At 34.7% G+C, this 20,045-nt stretch overlaps 1 protein-coding gene across 1 annotated transcript; it reads right to left on the minus strand.

The window, feature by feature from the left end:
- Positions 1-7,789: 7,789 nt before the first annotated feature.
- LOC133814235 (uncharacterized) lies at positions 7,790-10,019 on the minus strand. The gene is made up of 10 exons (XM_062247224.1): positions 9,702-10,019; positions 9,360-9,563; positions 9,139-9,231; positions 8,937-9,038; positions 8,800-8,851; positions 8,566-8,747; positions 8,444-8,482; positions 8,278-8,364; positions 7,940-8,179; positions 7,790-7,834 (listed from the first exon to the last, which is right to left on the minus strand). The coding sequence occupies exons 1-10, from the start codon at positions 10,017-10,019 to the stop codon at positions 7,790-7,792; spliced, it is 1,362 nt and encodes a 453-aa protein (XP_062103208.1).
- Positions 10,020-20,045: the final 10,026 nt, after the last annotated feature.

The raw sequence follows: 20,045 nt of genomic DNA on the forward strand, positions 1-20,045 counted from the left end.
TTACGAAGAATGGTGCGACATTTATACGGACCACAAGAATTTAAAGTACTTCTTTACTCAGAAGGAGCTCAATATGAGGCAGCGCAGGTGGTTAGAATTAGTAAAGGATTACGACTGCGAAATCTTATACCACCCGGGGAAGGCAAATGTAGTTGCTCATGCGCTAAGTAGGAAAAGTTATGGAAATTTAGCAGCTTTAGCCAGAATAGAAAAGCCGCTACAGCAGGAGCTGATCAGTGTCAGAATAGAAGTAGTTGTCGGCAAGCTAGCTAACTTGTCTATCCAGGCGAATCTGCTAGAAGACATATGGATTGGTCAGGGACATGACGACACACTAGCAGCACATATGGATGCAGTCAGAGAAGGCAAGACCACAGATTTCTCAATATCTAGTCAAGGTTTATTGAGATATAAGGATCTAGTATGCGTGCCAAATGATCAAAAAATTAAGAAGACGATTCTTGAATAAGCGCACAGTACCCCGTACTCAGTTTACCCAGGGTCTACCAAGATGACTCGTGACATCAAGGTAATCTATTGGTGGCCAGGAATGAAGAAGGACATAGCAGAGTTTGTGTCTAATTGTCTTGTATGCCAGCAAGTGAAAGCAGAGCATCAACAACCTGCAGGTTTATTACAACCGCTTAGCGTACCAGAATGGAAGTGGGACGATATAGCTATGGACTCCGTGACAAGTTTGCCACGAACGAATAAGCAGCATGATTCTGCTTGGATAGTAATAGATAGACTAACCAAGTCGGCTAATTTCCTGCCTGTTAAGACTTCATACATGGCATCCCAATATGCAGACATCTACGTCCAAGAGATAGTACGGTTGCATGGAATCCCCAAGACAATAGTGTCGGATAGAGGATCCATGTTTACATCGAGATTTTGGGGAAGTTTATAGCAAGCTATGGGTACTAAGTTAAGTCTTAATACAGCCTTTCATCCTCAGACAGACGGGCAGTCCGAGCGTACGATTCAGATTTTAGAAGATATGCTACGCGCATGTGTACTTGATTTCGGAGGATCATGGAATAAGTACTTGTCACTGATAGAGTTCTCCTACAACAATAGCTACCAGTCAATGATCGGGATGGCACCTTATGAATTTCTTTATGGAAGGAGGTGTCAATCACCGTTGCACTGGGATGAGGTAGGAGAAAGGCAACTTCTAGGTCCCGAAGCTGTTAGACAAGCTCAAGAAGCAGTAGCGCTTATTAGACAGCGTATGCTTGCTGCGCAAAGCCATCAGAAAAGCTATGCGGATGCCAAGCGACGCGATGTGGAATTCAAAGTCGGAGATCAAGTCTTCTTGAAGATATCTCCTATGAAAGGTGTAAAGCGGTTTGGGAAGAAAGGCAAGCTTAGTCCCAGATATATAGGTCCTTTTGAGATATTGGAGGACGTGGGAGCAGTTGCGTATAGACTAGCCCTACCGCTAGCACTAGCAGATAGTCACAACGTGTTCCACATCTCGATGCTACGCAAGTATGTGTCAGACCCATCTCCCGTCCTCAAGTACGATACGATAGCACTCTAGAAAGACTTGAGTTACGAGGAACGACTGGTTAGCATCCTGGATAGGGTGAAGCAGTTACGGTCCAAGAGCATTCCTATAGTCTAAGTCCTATGGAGTAATAGTTCTGAACGAGAGGCAACGTGGGAGTTGGAGGAGGACATGCAATGCTGGTATCCGGAGTTATTTGGCAAGTAAATTTCGAGGACGAAATTCTTTTTAGTAGAGGAGAATTGTAGAGTCCAAGAACTTTACTTAGCTAGTTAGATAGTAGTATAATAGTAATAGTAGTAGTATTTTTATGACTGTGGATTTTGGTTCAGACCGGGATTTAATTGGACACTCGTAGTAACACTTGTAGATTTTCTAAGTTTAACCTATAGTTTAAGAATATTAATTCTAACCTAAGGTTTGATTAATATGACTAATATTGATGGTGATATTTATTATATTATAAGGTTTAGATAGACCCAATAAGATAATAACACTTGTCATGTGTATGTTTAATGAAAATTAAGTATTTTTTAGGAATAAGTTTATTAAAATTTATATTTTAATATCCTAGGATCTGTCAGCAGCTTTGAAATCGTTAGAGGACTTAGTCAAGGATGTTTACTCAATTCAAATTAGGCTGAAAATGTGCAATTTCGTGTTTAAATATTCAGCGTATGCCGATATATCGCAGCTATAGGGGGCGATGTATCGCAGTACGGGGATACAAAAAACACGTAACTTCACACAATCACCTCGACGAGCCTTGGGCATACTGGCCCAGGCGATGTATCGCCTACTAGGGGTGATATATCGGCTCCCTTGCTATAATTTTGAATGTTTTTTAAAACGTTCTCATTTTTATCTTTTACCTCTTGATAAGTCCAGCATCTTTCTGACCGAGTCTTCAGCCTCTGCTGAACGACAATTAAAATATTTTTCACTTAAAAACCCATAATTTTATTCAAGTTAAATGAAGATCTTTTCATTCTTGAACTCTATAAATAGGACCTAGTACCCCGCCATTTATTCATTCATCAAGCTAAGTTCAGAGGCTACAAGCTACTAGGTTATATTTTTTAGTGCCTAACCACTTGGGTTGGGGATTATAAGCTTAATCATTATAAGCTTGCCAAACACTTGGGAAGTAAGGTTTATAGCACATTTCGGTTCAAGGTTTAGATCGTTCATAGAAGCATTCAAGGTATTCCAAACTCTAGTTCATTTTGGTATTATTTTCCTTAAGTTCTTATAGTTTTCTACTCAACATCCTAACACTATTCTTTATTCTTGGTTAGGAAATCTAAGATCTTGAACATAAGGTTCTTGGTAAGTATATTTTGATGGTATAGTTCTTTCATTACTTTCATCCCTTTTTCTTTAGTATACTCACCCTTTCATTGATGGTTTTTAGGAGTGTTCCAAAGTCTCAAACCTGTTCTCATATCCCAGTACTTTTGGTAAGGAAAATAGGATAGGATATTATATGCTATGTGTTATCTTATGATTTATGTGTTATGTTAACTTATGATTTATGTGTTATGTTATGTGTGTTGTAGACTTGGGCATATGACCTGTGTAACTAACAAGTCCCAATAAATTTATGGGCATATGACTTGCTTAGCTAGCAAGCTCCACAAATCTAATGGGCATATGACTTGTTTAGTTTACGGGCCCCAAGTAATAATGGCCATTATAGTATGTGTGACATATGTTTATGATATGTTTTATTATATGCCACGTTATGAATTTTATGTATATGATTTATGTGTTAGATTTTCCTTGCTGAGCATTAGGCTCACTCCTTTATGTTTATATGTGCAGGAAAATAGCTTTGGTAGCAGGAAAGGTTCTTGGAAGCTTGGGGATGTGTATTGAGGCGGAATGGAATCGATGGACCGAGAGTTCGATTCGAGGATGAAGTCTCTTTAATTATGGTTTTTCTATGTATTTTTCCGCAATTGGTTGTAATAAGTTTTAATTAAGTCTTCGTTATGTAAAAGTTATGTTTTGTTTCAAACAATGGGATCCCAATGTCCTACTTATGATTTTTTTTATAGTTTTAAACCTTTACCTTACATTTTTTAAAATAAAGGTATGTTAATTAAAATGTATGTTTTCATAAGATTAGTATAAAAATTAGTAATGGTCCAAAGTCTAGAGTAGTTGGGTCATTACATATTTTTATGTTTTGATTTATATATTATATATGGTAATTTTATTTTAAAATTAATACTTTTTTTCTAATTTTATTTTAGAAAAAAATATTCACTATAATAAAATATTAAGAAATTATAAATTAAAAATATGAATTTAAACAGTTTATTTGATCAAATTTTAATTATTTAATTGAAAAAATTTAAAGCGCACAGAAATTTATAAATAAACTAATGGCTAGAGTAATTAAAATAAGCAATTTCTCATTAAAAACAAAACACTACAACAAAATAGGGGTTTTATGACTTTATTTGGAAGACATTGAAAGTCTACAATGTCTCTCAATTGGGAAGACGTTGTTGGTGGGGTCATTGTAAATATATGTCTCAAGTCTCCCAATGGGATAGGTGAGAGACTTCCCACGTCTTGGGAGACTTTCAATGTCTCCCATTGGGAAAGGTGGTAGACTTCGCACGTCTCCCAGTGGGAGATATTGAAAGTCTCCCAGATTTAAAAAAAATAAATTAAATAAATTTATAATTAATATTATTTTAATTTGATTTAATAATTAATTAAATTGAAATTATTTTAATATTAGTTATTTTAATATTAATTTAATAATTAATTAAATTGAAATCAATTTAATATTAATTTAAATTAAAATTGACATAATTAATAAAAGAAAAATATGCAAGAAACGCAATATTTGTTAGACATATACAAGAAACACAATATTTGTTAGACATATACAAGAAATACAATATTTGTTATACATATTCAAAATTAACAAATATTGCAGTGTGTATGAAGAAAGAGGAAAAAAATAAAAAAAAATAAAAACCTATCAACGAGGTCGGTAACTTTGGATTATTGGTAACATATATGTTGCTCATTCTTGTCGCAACTCATCAATTTGTCCCTCTGTATGTAACATACTTGTTAGCTGCAAAAAATATAAAGTAAAATATATTAATTAATTATTTGATTACATTTATATGTGTGGTTTCAAAAATAATTTGTAAATTTTAATTAATAATATCGTTCTTAAGTAATGTCTGGGACTCGCATGTTCAATCAAATCCTTCAACATCCTCATTATGTAGTATCAACATGTCACATTATCTGGTTGGTGTGGACACTAATTATTTAAAAGTATGAGTAATTCATTATTAAATTGAAACTTGTTAAAAAATGCATACATGTTATTATACGTAATAATTATAAAAGTTCAAGAATTTAAGTTGTAATGCGTAGAGTATTAGGGATCTCAACATCAGGAAGATTCATAGAGAAAAAAAGATTGAAAGCGCTGACTATCACTGATACAATCTCCTCATGGTTATTCAGATCTGAATTCACTGGATCACAACAATAAACATGATATGCATATGGTGCCAAAATAAGCAACATCCAATGTTCACTGCATAAGAAAAACCAAAAAATTATAACTCAAATGTTAAACAAAGAAACTATTAATATGGGTCCGAAAAATTACAATTTTTTAGACTTACCCATGGTTCCAAGGGACAAGCATAACTTGGTCTTTTGATTTTACGTCATTGCATCATCGGAACAGATTTTGAACACGATCGTCGAATGAACTCCCTTAAGTGGCTACAATATTAGGATTGACAAATAAAACTTATTTTGGCGACCTTGTTGTACCACATATCTGTAAATGAACCTAATACAAAAATTGTAATATGAACGACATTAAATAAGCACGTGATAAAGTTGGATATCTATATAAAACTAATTGTTTATTATCCTAGATAAAATCAGGCACCATTTTCCCTATAATAGTGACCTAGCCATATGCATGTGAATAACAAAACAAACAATTCAAACAATATACAATAAGTGTCTTCCTTATAGCTCTGCAATACACAATCAAATTTATCAGAACCTACTTCACTAAAACACACAAGTTCTCAACCTTTCATTATCATTGCAGAACAAAATTTTAATCTCATAACCTACTTCACTATGGATGAATATTTGAGATATTCAAACTCCTCTAACATTTGTTTAATAATATTAAAAGTAGAAGTAATAGAATATATATGTACCTAATTCAATTAATAATCCAAAAGCTAGCAAAATTACTTCACGTAGTAATCGAATTTGTTATAAAATCCACAAACCAATAAAATTAAATTAATAAATAATAAATAAAATATCACTAAATATCTAGCAATATATAACTTATTATGGTAATTTAGAAACTTAATTACCTCAAATGTGTGATTGATATAAAAATTTTGATGCAAAATACTCTCTAAAATCTCACCAAATAAATCACAACCTACGAAATTAACTTAATTAATATGTTAAACATTACTAAACAAATATCACAAAATATTTATTAAGAAAATGATTGTTAAACAAATAAAAAAAAACTCCAATGAGCCACTAATTATAACCTAAACAAAAAATCAATAAAAATTTTCATAACCTGAAAACTCAATAATCAACAAAAACATAAAAAAATTCATATATATATTTTTAAAATAATTTAATAAATTTATTTTAACATAACTATATATATAACAAAATACTTAAAATTTAAAATAAAAAGTTTAAATATATATACAAAAATATATCTAAATTTTGAAAAAAATAATGATAAAAATTTTTAAAAAAAATTATGAACATATATACTCTAATGAAATCTATACAATGTGATAGGTTAAATTAAAAAAAACTAAGAAATCAAAAATCTATAAAATCCTACCATGGAAAAACTAATAAATCCTACAATGTATAGAAAAAATGCATAAAAATGTAAAATTAACACAAAATCATGTATATTACTCATCTTAATGCTAAACCTATGATTTTTTTTCAAAATAATTAACTAAAATTCATGAAAATTGATAAAACTTACCTTAAAACCTTAAAAAATGCAGCCCCCTTCGTATTGCTCTCTGTGTAATCTCGACTGATATGTGAAGGAGGAAGAAGCAAAGGGTTATAAATATAAGGGAGACATCCAACGTCTCCCACTGGGAGACATGCCAAGTGTCCCACGTCTCTCAGTGGGAGACATTGGATGTCCCCCTTATACATCCAATGTCTTCCACTGGGAGATGTGGGACATGTGGCACGTCTCCCAGTGGGAGACGTTCGATGTCATCCTTATACATCCAACGTCTCCCAATGGGAGACGTTGGATGTCCCCCTAACCTCGTATCCAACACATTTTCAACGTCTTCCACCATTTTTAATGTCTTCCAATTGTAGCCATTAATAAATACTTTCAATGTCTCCCACCATCAGACATTTAAAATCCCTGATAAGTTTTAATATCTTACACTAATGGTGTAAGACATTGTAGGGAGTCATTGTATATCAAATTTGTTGTAGTGAAAGGACGAAATAGTAAATATGTACGTTTATGTCTTATGTCACTATTACAAATATGTTTCCTTAAACAAAATATATTAAGTGACAAAATAAATAATTAATAAAATAAATCAAAAATAAATTTAAATGCATAAATATTTCATTGTTATAGTCACTACACCAAATATATGAATTAGTAACATTTTTAAATGCCACTATTATTAATATTTAGTGACATTTAATGTTTTAGTGACATTTGTGGCAAATGTAAGTTATTCTACTGTCACTAAATTGATTTTTTAGTGGCATTTTAAAATGCCATTTAATCCTAATGAGTAACACTTTAAAATGTCACTAAATTATTTATTATTTATTTATTTTTATATTCAAAGAATTTTTTTAGTGGCATTTCAAAAATGTAAAAAATACTAGTAAGTTATATCAGTGACATTTTTTTTTAAATCCTATTAAAAAATATTTTTATAATATAGAATTTGTTTCAATTAAAATAATATTAGGCATGCCATTCAATGTTTTCCATATATTAAATAATAATTGATTTAAAATATTTTAGTACAAATTTAACTTAATATTTCAATATACATTCTAATAATAAAAAAAAAATTGACACATAAATATTATAATAATATAAAAATATAAGTAACATAACAATTTTTTTTACAACAACAACAATGAAAATTATATTTAAACTATCCATACATCATCAACGAAAATGAAATATTTACATGAGTCTATTTTTCTAAGACAATAAAATCACATCATTGAGTCATGGAGTTGTGTATCTGATTCTCGTGAAATCTGCATATTTTTTTAGCAAAACAAATAACAAACATATAATTATTTGTACACATATATAATGATATTTAATGCAAGAGAATTGATTTAAAATTGTATTCAACTTACCACAAATGTTGTCGGCCATGCAATAGGTGCTCCAACAACTTCACCAATTGTCTTAAAACATCCATATGCTCTAATTAATTGCTCGTTAGGTTGGATAGGAACTTGAACAATAACTTCAAAAAAGAAATCTCCGAGCTCTTTCCCTCCAACTTCTTTTGATGGATCCTTACTACTAACTAGACCGATAGCAATTGTTTGAGGATCATTAGTGACACTCTTAAGATTAACCACTTCTCCGACCTGCACAATATAAATTATGACATAAATATATATACACAAATGGATTCAATAGTAAAAGATATGTTTAAATAGTTAGGCAATATTGGGGTACTATTTACTTCAGCAACAAGAGTATCATATGATGAAGATGAAAATAATAGTCGACGTTGTGGTTCTTTGTTACGTGACGGACAAGCACTTTTGGCCTACATTTATAATAGTATATTAATAAAATAAATTAGTTTATTGTTAGTAATCTTAGAAATCATTTTATAAAAACTTAACCAGTTGTGAAGACGTGACATTGTCATTATGATTCGGAGCCTGCACATACACATATTCAATTTTAATTACTACAAATTATTGAATAATAATAATCAAATTTAAAGAAAAATTAAAAGTCTAACCTCAACTTGTACAATAGATATGTCATTGACATTGTTTTGTTTGCTCGAAAGAGTTTGAACTTGAGATGTTAACTCATTTATTTTAGATTTCAGGGCATCTACATACTCCTTTTGATTTCGCCTCCAAGTGGATTTGTTTTCCCACACATCATATGGACAAACACCAAATCCATACATGCGAACTGATCCATGTTTTTCTTTACCCATAACTTCAAAAAAAAGTGCCATTCATACTCTTTTCTTTTGAAGCATCTTCATTCAATTCTTCTTTCTCTTGTAATCGTAACTATCATTAATTAATATAAGTTAAGAAGTAATAAAACAACATGCTCAGGATATATAACACAATAATTAAGAAGTATTCAACATACCATTGCTTCTTTTGTGTTTTCATCAACAACACTCTTATCCTTCTTTGTGTAGCAAATTTTAAACATAGATGCACGTGTGGGTGTACTTCCACCATCCTCCTTCTACAAATGAACATATTCTTGTAATTAAAAATTAACCAAAGAAGGCATAATTATGAAATAACGTTCAAGTTATTTGTTAAAATTATTTTTCAAGTTTTACCTGCAATGCTCTAATTTGTGCAAAACTCTTTGTGCCAGTTGTATGGTTGTATTTTTTTTCTCCACGACTAGTCTTGTTTTTAGCACACTTACTCTAAAAGAACATCAAAAGCTATACACTTAATAAATATGTTAATTAAAGGTTAAAACAAAAAGTACCTCTGAATTCGTGAAAAATGATATAAAACAATGAAGTTAATTAAAGGTTAAAACAAAAAGTACCTTTGAATCTTCTATTGCCCAATATTTTATCAATTTCTCCCATTGACCATCATATACTCTTTTGTCCTTATATTTTTTTTGCTCCTCAAAAGATAAGTGTTCTGAATAATAAGTAGTCTTAAGGTAAGATTTCCAATTTCTAAGTTGCTTGCCACAAGTCCTCATAGTCCAATTCTTCACAAGAGGAGGAATGTTAAATTTTTCCTAAAAGAATAAAAGTATTGACTATTATCAATTTTAAATATACTAACTAGAATTAATATTAGAAATGTATATATTAAAATTACTTTAACTATTAATCTAAAATGCTAAATTAAATAAAAGAAAAAATAATAATTTTACCTGTATGATTTTCCACATTCCATCTTTGTACTTAGCAGGTACCTCATGCCAATTCTTGTAGTTAATTGGAGCATTTTTTCCATCTCGTACTAATGTCCCAATAAAGCTTGTAAGTTTGTTTGCATTTTCATCATGTGGCTGCCCAAAATCATTACATGTAATTTGTATCTTTTTACCATCATGATTACCCCAAATATCACGCATTTGTGTAGGACCTCGAGTTTTCTTTTTACTAGTATTATTTGTCAACAAATCTACAAATGGTCCAGCACTATCTTCGTCTTGTCTAGCCAATCTACATTGCATATATGGATCCATACCTACAAACGTTTCCAAAAACAAAGTAGAATAGTTATATTTAATGTTAAAGTAACAGCTAAAATCTCAAATATCATAGAATTTACTCACTGTTTTCTGTATTAATAACAATGAATGAGAACATGCTTTAAAAACATTTGAATCACAATGAATTAAGTGGTTGCTTTACTTATTATTATTATTCTTTCTAGTCATAATGCTTTACATTTCAGTTTTTTGATCTCTTTGTTTTCTATCGTTATACTATATGAACCTGCAAACTTTGGTTAAGTGTACTATTTAAAGCCACAATTCAGCAAGATTATTTAAAACGCAAATTTTCAAAACTAAATTTCAAAACATTATGAAAATTCAAAGAAAATTAAACCTTCACGCTTGAAATTTCATGTCAACGTTTAACATGTACAAGTGACAAGAGCAAAACTAATTAGTGAGCTTGAAAATTGAAGAAGAAATGACTTATGATATTTAACAAGAAAGATAATTAAAGAATAAATTAAAAACCTGTTCCATTAGTTAATTGGCCTAAAACTTAAACATTTCCTAGAATTATTTGAATTATTATATCAAAAAAAGTATTTTGGGGCAAGAAAATCCAGAAAGGTCAATCACTTTCTATAGATGCCCAACTTAACTAGTTCAAAAACACCATTACAGGGAATAAAAAGCTTAATCTTTGTAGAAAAAGAATAAGTAGAGAGAAAAAATCACATCTATACACACACACACATATATATATAACATGCTTTTGGAATCCAATCATATATATATGTATATATAAATATATATGATTTTGATACTGAAATAGTTTCTCGTTTTTTGCAAGCTTGTTTGTTCTTTTTTTATTTGTCTTTAGGATTGCTGAAAAAAAAAGGCTTATTGTTCTTTCTTATTGAGAGATTTCAAATGTATAATGCAAGAAAAAAAAGAAAGAAAGGATCACCTTAAATATTGAGATAGTTTTCAAAGGTATGAATTATTGTCAATTATGATTGTTCTTCTACTAAGACCATCCTTGCTTCAGCTTCCATATCTGTAGTTTGCACATTTCAATACCAAACAAAAGTTAAAAATAGAAAGGTTAAAAAAATCTGTTCAGAAATAGAGATATATAGACCACTGAATGTTCATATAGTCTTACCACATATTTTCTGTAATTTTTTTGTCCTTGGTTTCTGCAGATTTGAGTTGAGTGAAAAAATAAGAAAAATTGTGCGATGATCAGATTTTTTTGGTTTAAAAGAATTGTGAGCTGAAAAAAGATAACTGCAATTTTTCAATTACGCACTTTTTTTTTCAATATATATGTATATTTAAATGTTTTGAGATTTTGTTATATTTCACCAAAAAAAACACGTTAGATTTTATTTATATATATGTATATTATTTAGTTTTCATATATGTATATATATTAAATATAATATAATATATCAATAAAATATATATATTTAAAATTAATTGGGTTTAAAATGTTCAGTTACGTTATCTTATTTTAACAAAATTTACTATCTTTCATATCATATATTATTATATTTTTTTACACAAAAATAAGTTATATGATATCTGATTTAAATTTTAAATTAAAATAAAAATATTTAAAACTAACTTCATTGCAAGAGAAACTTCCAAAATGAAAATAACTTTTGTAGAAAGAAAAAGCGTAGCATATTATTGACGTTAATTAATAAAGAAACTTTGTCCAACTTGTTTTTCGTTTTGTGATACTGGTCTTACCACCCTTTCAAATTTACTTTTGAAATACCTCATAAGATTTGTTTTTAATGTATACATATTTTTCTGAAAAAAAAACAAATATATTGATACATGTGAAACTACAGGAGCATTGAGGGAAACCTATTTTCTGGACCTATTCCTCAAGAAATTGGAAATTTGGTCAATTTGCAGAAACTGTAATTTATTATGTACCTCAATTTTTATTTTTATTTTCATTACTATTTTCCAACTGTTGATTATAACAAATGCTATCATTACCTTTGTTCAGTGTTGTATCTTCAAATGGTTTCACTGGAGTATTGCCAGTGGAATTGGCCAAGTTGATCAACCTGACTGATGTGTAAGTTTGTTTATTTATTTTTTAATCAGCCTTTGGCTTTGTCGACCAAAACAAATCAATCAATATATATGTATATTTAAATGTTTTGAGATTTTGTTATATTTCAAAAAAAAAACCACGTTAGATTTTATTTATAAATACATATATTATTTAGTTTTCATATATGTATATATATTAAATATAATATAATATATCATTGAAATATATATATTTAAAATTAGTTGGGTTTAAAATGTTCAGTTAGGTTATCAATGATTATTTTAACAAACTTTACTATCTTTCATATCATATATTATTATATTTTTTACACAAAAATAGTTCATATGATATCTGATTCAAATTTTAAATTAAAATTAAAATATTTAAAACTAACTTCCATTTGTTTTAAACTTAATTTTGAATTAAACTTAATCTCCAATTATTTTTGTTAAACTATAATGCAAAAAAAATTAATTGCTAAGATTAATTATATATATATATATATAAATAGATAGATTATACAAATCTCTACTTCTTAATTTCCCACTATTGGTCTTCCTAAAATCACTTGTTTCCAAATCTAAAAGCTACGTTGATTATACTTTTGAGGTAATTCTTCTTTTTATGTTTTCCTTTTTATTTTTCTTGTAAAACATAATAAATCTAAAATTAATTGGGTTTGTATGTGTATTTAGTATTTTTGATATAGAAGAATGTATGTTTAAATCTAATAAAACATTATTTATGCTTATTAAAAAACTTAAGTCCTTTATTTTATTTAGAAATCCATTCCATAATGGTGTTTAACTTTTTATTCAAAAATATTAAATCATAAGTTTTATTTCATAAGCTCACATAGAGATTGATGTATTCCAATTTGCTTCAGATTATAAATAAGGTCATTAACAACTTATGATTCTTCTTTAAATAATTTATTGTTGATAAATTATTAACTTATTCATTTTTCTATTTTTTAATTTAATAAAATCCCATCTAATTTTATATTTTAAATATAATTTAAATGTATAATTTATTTTTGTAAAAATATGTATAATTTATTTATTTTTTTATGCTTTAGTTGTTATCAATTAAATATCCAAACTCATATTAAAATCAGTTATTCATTCATGATTAATTTTAAATTTGGAGATAATATAAAAAATTCTGTTGACGCCGTTTTTCGTCAACAGATAAAAGAAGAGAGCACGTAAACAATTTAAGACAATGGCCAAAAATAAACAAACGAATCAAACACGGTTTTTTACGTGGTTCAGCAGTTAAATCTGCCTAGTCCACGAGTCTCTGTTATTAATCTTAAGATTATCTCTGAACAATTCTCTAGCATGAATTCTCCAGAGTTTTCTCTCAAGGATCAGAATTTCGGTCCTTTACAATGGTGCATGACTTCTCTATTTATAGAGAAGGATGCAGAATACTATCCCACATATTTTGGGTAGTTACTCTTTTGTGAATAAAAATAAATGGCTTTAAATGCCAATAATCAGATATAAAAGGAAACGTTCCCCAAAGATCAGGAAACGCATAACTGACTAAATAATATCCCACGATTCTTGGGGATTTACATCAATAAATGAGGATTATATCTCATATCTACAAGTATTGTAGATATTTAAGGTGGTCATAGCGTATCTCCAAGGCTTCAGCATCTCAGGTTTCACGTCATTGTGAGAGCCACTGACATCTCCCGAGCTAACATTGCTTTCGAGATAGTACATCGAGCTCGATATCCCTGCTCCGAAGTTGTTCCTGAAGATGAGGGGCTCTCAGAGCTATCTTTCGAGATCGAGATCATTTCGAGGTCAGTACATTCGAGGTCATGTATCGTACTTTGCAGGCTTCGATTTACAATCGTAGAGCATACCCTAACCCTCACGAGACCATTTAATGTGAACTCAGCTTTCGAGATCATATTTACTATGGCTCGAAATCTGGGTATAACATTTTGCCCCCTCAAAAGTATTTGTTCGAGTCCTAAGAGAAGGAAACTTTTGAACTACTCTTTCTGGGAACCATACCGTCACACTCTTAAAAACGGACACGTGCCAGATGGGTATTGCTCACTTTAGGTACTTGAGTACCTTGGGAACACGCCCACGATCGTTCATCTGACAAATTTTCGGCGCCATCTTATCACTGATTCCCCTCCATTCGATCTGTTGAGGATTTTAACCAACGCTCCTGATCGATTTAGTTTTCCCACCTATATATATAAGATCTCCTCTTCGTCTTCTTCTTTACGTTTGTTCATTGTAAACCAGAAAGAAAAGAAAAAACAAGAAAGCCAGAAACTTTCTTAAGAAGCTTCCGTCCCGCGCATGTTTTCTCGACCCAAAAAATAAAGGAACCCTGGTCTGTTCGAGTCAGTGAGTTCTTTCCTGCAACCTCTTCTCCACTCGACGATTTCGCTGCAATCACCATCACTGTGTAAGTACGCCATTTTTGTTCTTAGCTTTTCTCTTTTTTTTTTGTTATGTCGCTCTTGCTGCGTATAATAGAATGATACGATAGGAGGTTTTGGTTCAATAGGCTTTATGTTTTCTGGATTTTCTTTCTGGATGTTCGTCTCTGGTTTATACCCAGTTTCGACGTTTGAATGTGGTTCCCATTTTCTGGGTTTTAAAGTTCTTAGGCTATGTTTCTTGTACACCAAGTTTTCGGGTAAAAACCCTTGTTCTTGACAATTACACGAAACCCGAAAATGCCCTTTCTTGGCTAACCGCCACCTTTCTTTCCCTTGAATTTCGGGATTTTCAAAAAATCATCCACGTTCTTTTTCTTCCCTGTGGAATACGCGCTCTGACTCTTTAGTGAGGGTCTTAATATTTAGTTTCTTGTCATTAGATCTCCGAGCTCATCCATCGAGCTCGTGATTCTTGCATGCATGGCCCTCACCATTTTTTCTTTCTCGCTAGATGTCACAGAATTCAGAAAAACGGTGGGGGTCATTACGAGCAATTCCTTACGAGCCCAAATCTCCAAGCCCGGAATCGATCTTTGCCCGGAACCAGCGTCGGATTAAAGAGTACGAGATAGCACGCGAGCAAGAAGACATTCGAGCCCACTATTGCCGCCAGATTGACGAGGTCATCGAAAAGAAGAGAAGGGTCGTTCGGGAAGCCATCTATCTGGAGCCTAACCCCGGACCTAGGCCAGTTCCCCTCGACCCCGCGTTAAAAGTCACGATAGCATACCACCCGGGGGAACTTCAGTTTTCCTTAATGGCGGAGCCTTCGTCTTCGCAGCCTAGGAGGGAGATGTTTGAAGCCGAGTTCTACCAGAGCTCGGTTACCACCTCCGACCAGATAACTGACATCCTGGCCCTTCATGGCCTTAGCTCGTTGGACACACTGAACTGTCGAGCTCCGACAAGGCATGAACGGAGCTGCTTCGCTCCTGGGGGCCGCGATTCCATTGTGAAATACGCGGCCTGGAGCCAGGAACACATAAGGGCAGGAGCTTTGCTGTCCCTGAAGTCCTTTTTCAGGGACTTCATCGATTTTGTTGGGTTGGCTCCATTCCAACTCAACACCAACTCATACAGGGTGCTGTCTGCCCTGAGGTCCTTATTCCACGAGCTGGGGTGGATAGGACCTTCACCCCAAGAGATTTTATATCTCTTTTGTTTGAAGAGTAATCCCTCCCGAGCTCGGGGAGGAGATGGTTTCTACTACCTTTCGAGCTACCCCAAAGAGACAAAAGTCTTTGAAGACCTTCCGAACCATCCCCCTGACTTCAAGAAGGCTTTTTTCTGGACAGACGGTCTGTTCCCGTCTCGACATCGTTCGTTTAGGCGAATTCGTAAGTATTCTCGTTACTTTCTATTTTTGAGCTCGAATCTTTAGCCCTTGAATCCATGTTTAGTTGAATTGTATCTCGCCTTTCAGCTAACTTTCAGCGTCCCACCCCTGACGAGACAATGAAGGAGCACAGAGAGAGCCTGCTCCGACTCCCTTATGGCAGGAGGTCTCTCTTATTTCTGCTCCATGAGGACAAGCTACGAGCTTGTGGGTTGTTGGGACAGGGCCAGTCAACCTCTGACTGGTCCAGTAAAAAATATGAACGCTGGGAGGAAGTGCCTCTGCCCACAGGCATCCTTCCTCCGAGGAGGGAAAGGAAAGCATCTCTCCCAATTCGCTCGAGAAGTCCGCGGTCGGGGAACGAGGCCAATGATGAAGCCTCGAGTTCGGACTCCGGTGGAGGTAAAACCCTTCCTACTTCGCGAATGTGGTCCCCCACTTTATTAAAACACAGGCCCAATAGACTAGTCTTGTGCCCACAGGATAGATACCACTTCTACATATGGAGTTGGGTAGATGACTGTGTCCATAGGTTTGATAGTGGGCTCGGGAAATACGACACTATGTATACCACGGACGAAGTGTGGAATGGGATAGCTGTGCAGTATGGGACCAATGATTATAGGGACCTTTCGAGGTTATCACCAACTTATAGGGAAGGCCCTCCCCCCGCCTCTTATGAAGACGGGGGAATTTCATGGTCCCCAAGCTCAAGCTCGGGGGAAAGTTCCAGTTAGGTTTTTTCTTCCACCACTCTATATGTAGTGTTGAAGTAACTTGTATCTCTTTTACTGACTCACTGTGATGACTTGTGCAGGCGATATGGACTCCGACCTTGACGCCCTTATCGACAATGCGGGTGCCAAGAGGAGCAAACGCCCCAGGACAGGGGGACTGAAAACCAGCCAGCCTGGGAAAGGCTCCAAGAAATCTAGGAAAATGCCTCCTCCTCCCCCGCCGGCTTCGAGCTCTGCTGCTGCGTCGACTGGCCAGACTAACGCCCCCACGATGATTCCACCCTCGCAGGGCATCGTCTCTGTGGTGGCGCCGGCCTCGCAGACCGGTATCGCTGCCGTGGTCGAATCCCAACCTCCTGCGGCAGGTCCAATGTCTTCTACTCAGCTCGCCAAAAGACCTTCTGCTTCCCGAGCTCAGAAGCTAACCATCTCCACCCATATGGATTCGTATGTGGTGGATAATGCTGCCGGTCCTCACGGATCTACGCTGATCTCGGATGTAATGTCCCGGATCGGCCAGAGCTACGGTAGTTTCGAGGCTCCTCAGTGGCAGTGTCTAACTGGCACTCGAGACCGCACTGTCCTGTACGAGAAGAGTATCGAGCACACTTCCGCGGTAAGTATCCTATATTCCCTTTGCTTACATTCATACTGTCTCGAGGCTAATGATGGTTTCTTCCTTTTTTCAGGCTCTTGCTTTCACTGCCCAACTCAATTACGAGCTGAACAACGAGGTCCATTCGAGCAGGACCCTCGCCCAAGAGGAGAGGGACCTCCACCTTAGAGCGAATGATGACCTGAAGGCGGCGAATACTAAGCTCGAGGCAGTGGTTAAGGAGCGTGAGGAAATGGCCAAGGAGCTCGGAAAGCTGAAAAACGAACTCGAGGAGCAAAAGAAAGATAACATCCAGCTCCGGGAGACCAATAAGAAGCTCAAGGAAGAAAAGGCCGTCACCCTCGACCTTATGGAGGATATCAAAACCCGCCTTACTGCCGAGTTCAAAGAAAAGAAGGAAACGGCGGTCGATTCAGCCATGTACCGGATGTGGGCCTATAACGAAGAACTGGACACCAGTTTTTTGGGTCCCCACGAGGCGTCCTTCCTCGAACGATGGAATGCTCGGCTCGAGAAGGAAGAGGTTGAACGGCTCGAGAAAGAGAAGGTTGAGCAGCTCGAGAAGGATAAGGCTGCTCCGGGTACCGTTTCGGAGGGAGCTCAGGAGGATAGTCATGCTATTAGTCCTGAGGGGTCCGGTGCCGCTGAGAAGGCCAAGGAGACTCCTCTTCATTGAGTCTGACCTCGGGAAGATCAGTCATTGGGGCTGCGTCTTCTTATGTAATTATTGTGAATTACGCCCATGGGGCTGATACAATTTCTTTAACTAATTTAATTTTTTACATGCTTTACATTTCTTGGCTCGAAATATTTTGCACATTCTTATAATTGATGAACTCGTTTATGTTTATTTATGCATACAAACATAGTTTGGATTTTAGGCTCGAAATTCGATGCATTCATGCATAGTTTATTCGGATTATCCGTTTCCGACCTCGTTATTTATCAAGGTCGGATATTACTCCAACCATGAACTCGAAAGTACTTATATGGTATGTAATATGAATGATTTGGTTATATCTTTTTTTTTTTTTAGTTACTTTTCCTCATCCTCAGTATTTTAGCTCCGAGGTTAAGAGTTCGAAACTATATTTCTAAGATATTCCAGCCTCGACTTTGACTTATCTCGCAATAGGTTTAGGCTCCCATTTGTCATCGATCGATAATTTGGTTGGTTTGTTCCAAACATGTTGTGTCTACACATCTGGTTAACTCCAGATATCTAGGTTTTGATGGTTCGGTTATATCCGAACTATCTAAGCTCGCGATGGTTCGGTTATATCCGAACTATCTAAGCTCGCGCTTTTGGTCATGTCCAAATACTTTGTGTTTGATAATTCGGTTATGTCCGAACTATCTAACATCGCGTACTTGGTTATATCCAAGTACTTTATGTATATTTTTTATTTTTTAAGCTGGTGGTATGTATACCAATGATGCCCCCTTAATATCCTATGAGTGTGATAATAGGTTATTAAATTAAGAGAGATTGTAAAAATAAAAATAAATTACATGTGAAACAAAGTAGACCCTTTATTCAAAAACAAACTAAATACAGAAAATCATGGTTACAGGCGACACTTTCTACACTATTGATAATATGGTCTAAGGTGTTCGCCATTCCATGCTCGAGGTATCAGGCTCCCATCTAATCTCACAAGTTTGTATACGCCCGGTCGGATGATTGACTCTATCTGGTATGGTCCTTCCCAGTTCGGCCCGAGCACCCCAGCTGCTGGATCTCGGGTTGCTAAGAATACTCGTCTCAAAATCAGGTCTCCCACTCCGAACTTTCGATCTCGAACCCTCTTATTGAAATATCTCGTGGTCCGTTGCTGGTAAGCAGCATTTTTCAGCTGAGCCTCTTCCCTTTTTTCTTCGATCAAGTCTAGGGTTTCTTCGAGCTGAGTATGATTGGAACTTTGGTCGTAAATCTGAGTTCGAATCGTTGGAATTTCGAGCTCAATGGGCAACATTGCCTCGCAGCCGTATGCTAGAGAAAACGGGGTATGCCCAGTTGATGTCCGAGCTGTAGTTCTATATCCCCAAAGGACTTGGGGTAATTCCTCAGGCCATCGTCCCTTTGCTTCTTCCAACTTTTTCTTCAAGGAACTCTTGAGAGTTTTATTAACGGCTTCGACCTGACCGTTCGCCTGAGGGTGAGCCACTGACGAAAAGCTCTTTATTATACCGTTCTTGTTACAAAAGTTGGTAAATAAGTCGCAATCAAACTGGGTTCCGTTGTCAGACACAATCTTTCTTGGCACTCCATATCGGCATACGATGTTCTTTACCACGAAATCTAGGATCTTCTTCGAAGTTATGGTCGCCAATGGTTCAGCCTCCGTCCATTTTGTGAAGTAATCAACTGCGACCACAACATACTTTACTCCTCCTTTGCCAGTTGGGAGTGAGCCTATGAGGTCGATGCCTCATACCGCAAAAGGCCATGGGGATGTCAACATGGTTAGTTCTGGCACTTGTCGCACTTTTTCACGAACTCGAAAGAATCTGTTTTAATGGTTGGCCAGAAATATCCTTGGCGTATAATCTTCTTGGACAGGCTATGCCCCCCGGTATGGTCTCCGCAGAACCCTTCATGAATTTCTTCAATAATCTTCTTTGCCTCGGGAGGAGTTACACATCTGAGCAATGGCATGGAATACCCCCTTCTGTATAGCCTTCCGTCCAGGATGGTGTAACGGGGAAGTTGATACATTAGTTTCCGAGCCTGATTTCGATCTTTTGGAAGAATTCCATTTTCGAGGTACTCAACTATCGGGCTCATCCAGGTCGGCTCTG

Source organism: Humulus lupulus, chromosome 2 (genome assembly GCF_963169125.1).
Source record: "Humulus lupulus chromosome 2, drHumLupu1.1, whole genome shotgun sequence".
Classification (NCBI taxonomy): Eukaryota; Viridiplantae; Streptophyta; class Magnoliopsida; order Rosales; family Cannabaceae; genus Humulus; species Humulus lupulus.

Bases quoted from the DNA above. Each gene is read 5' to 3' on its own strand.
- LOC133814235 (XM_062247224.1), bottom strand. From the start codon at position 10,019: ATGGATCCATATATGCAATGTAGATTGGCTAGACAAGACGAAGATAGT. The intron at 9,564-9,701 runs GTAAAATTATTA...TTATTCTTTTAG, and splicing joins GAATGTGGAAAATCATACAG to GAAAAATTTAACATTCCTCC. The intron at 8,748-8,799 runs GTATGAATGGCA...AACATGGATCAG, and splicing joins AGATGCTTCAAAAGAAAAGA to TTCGCATGTATGGATTTGGT.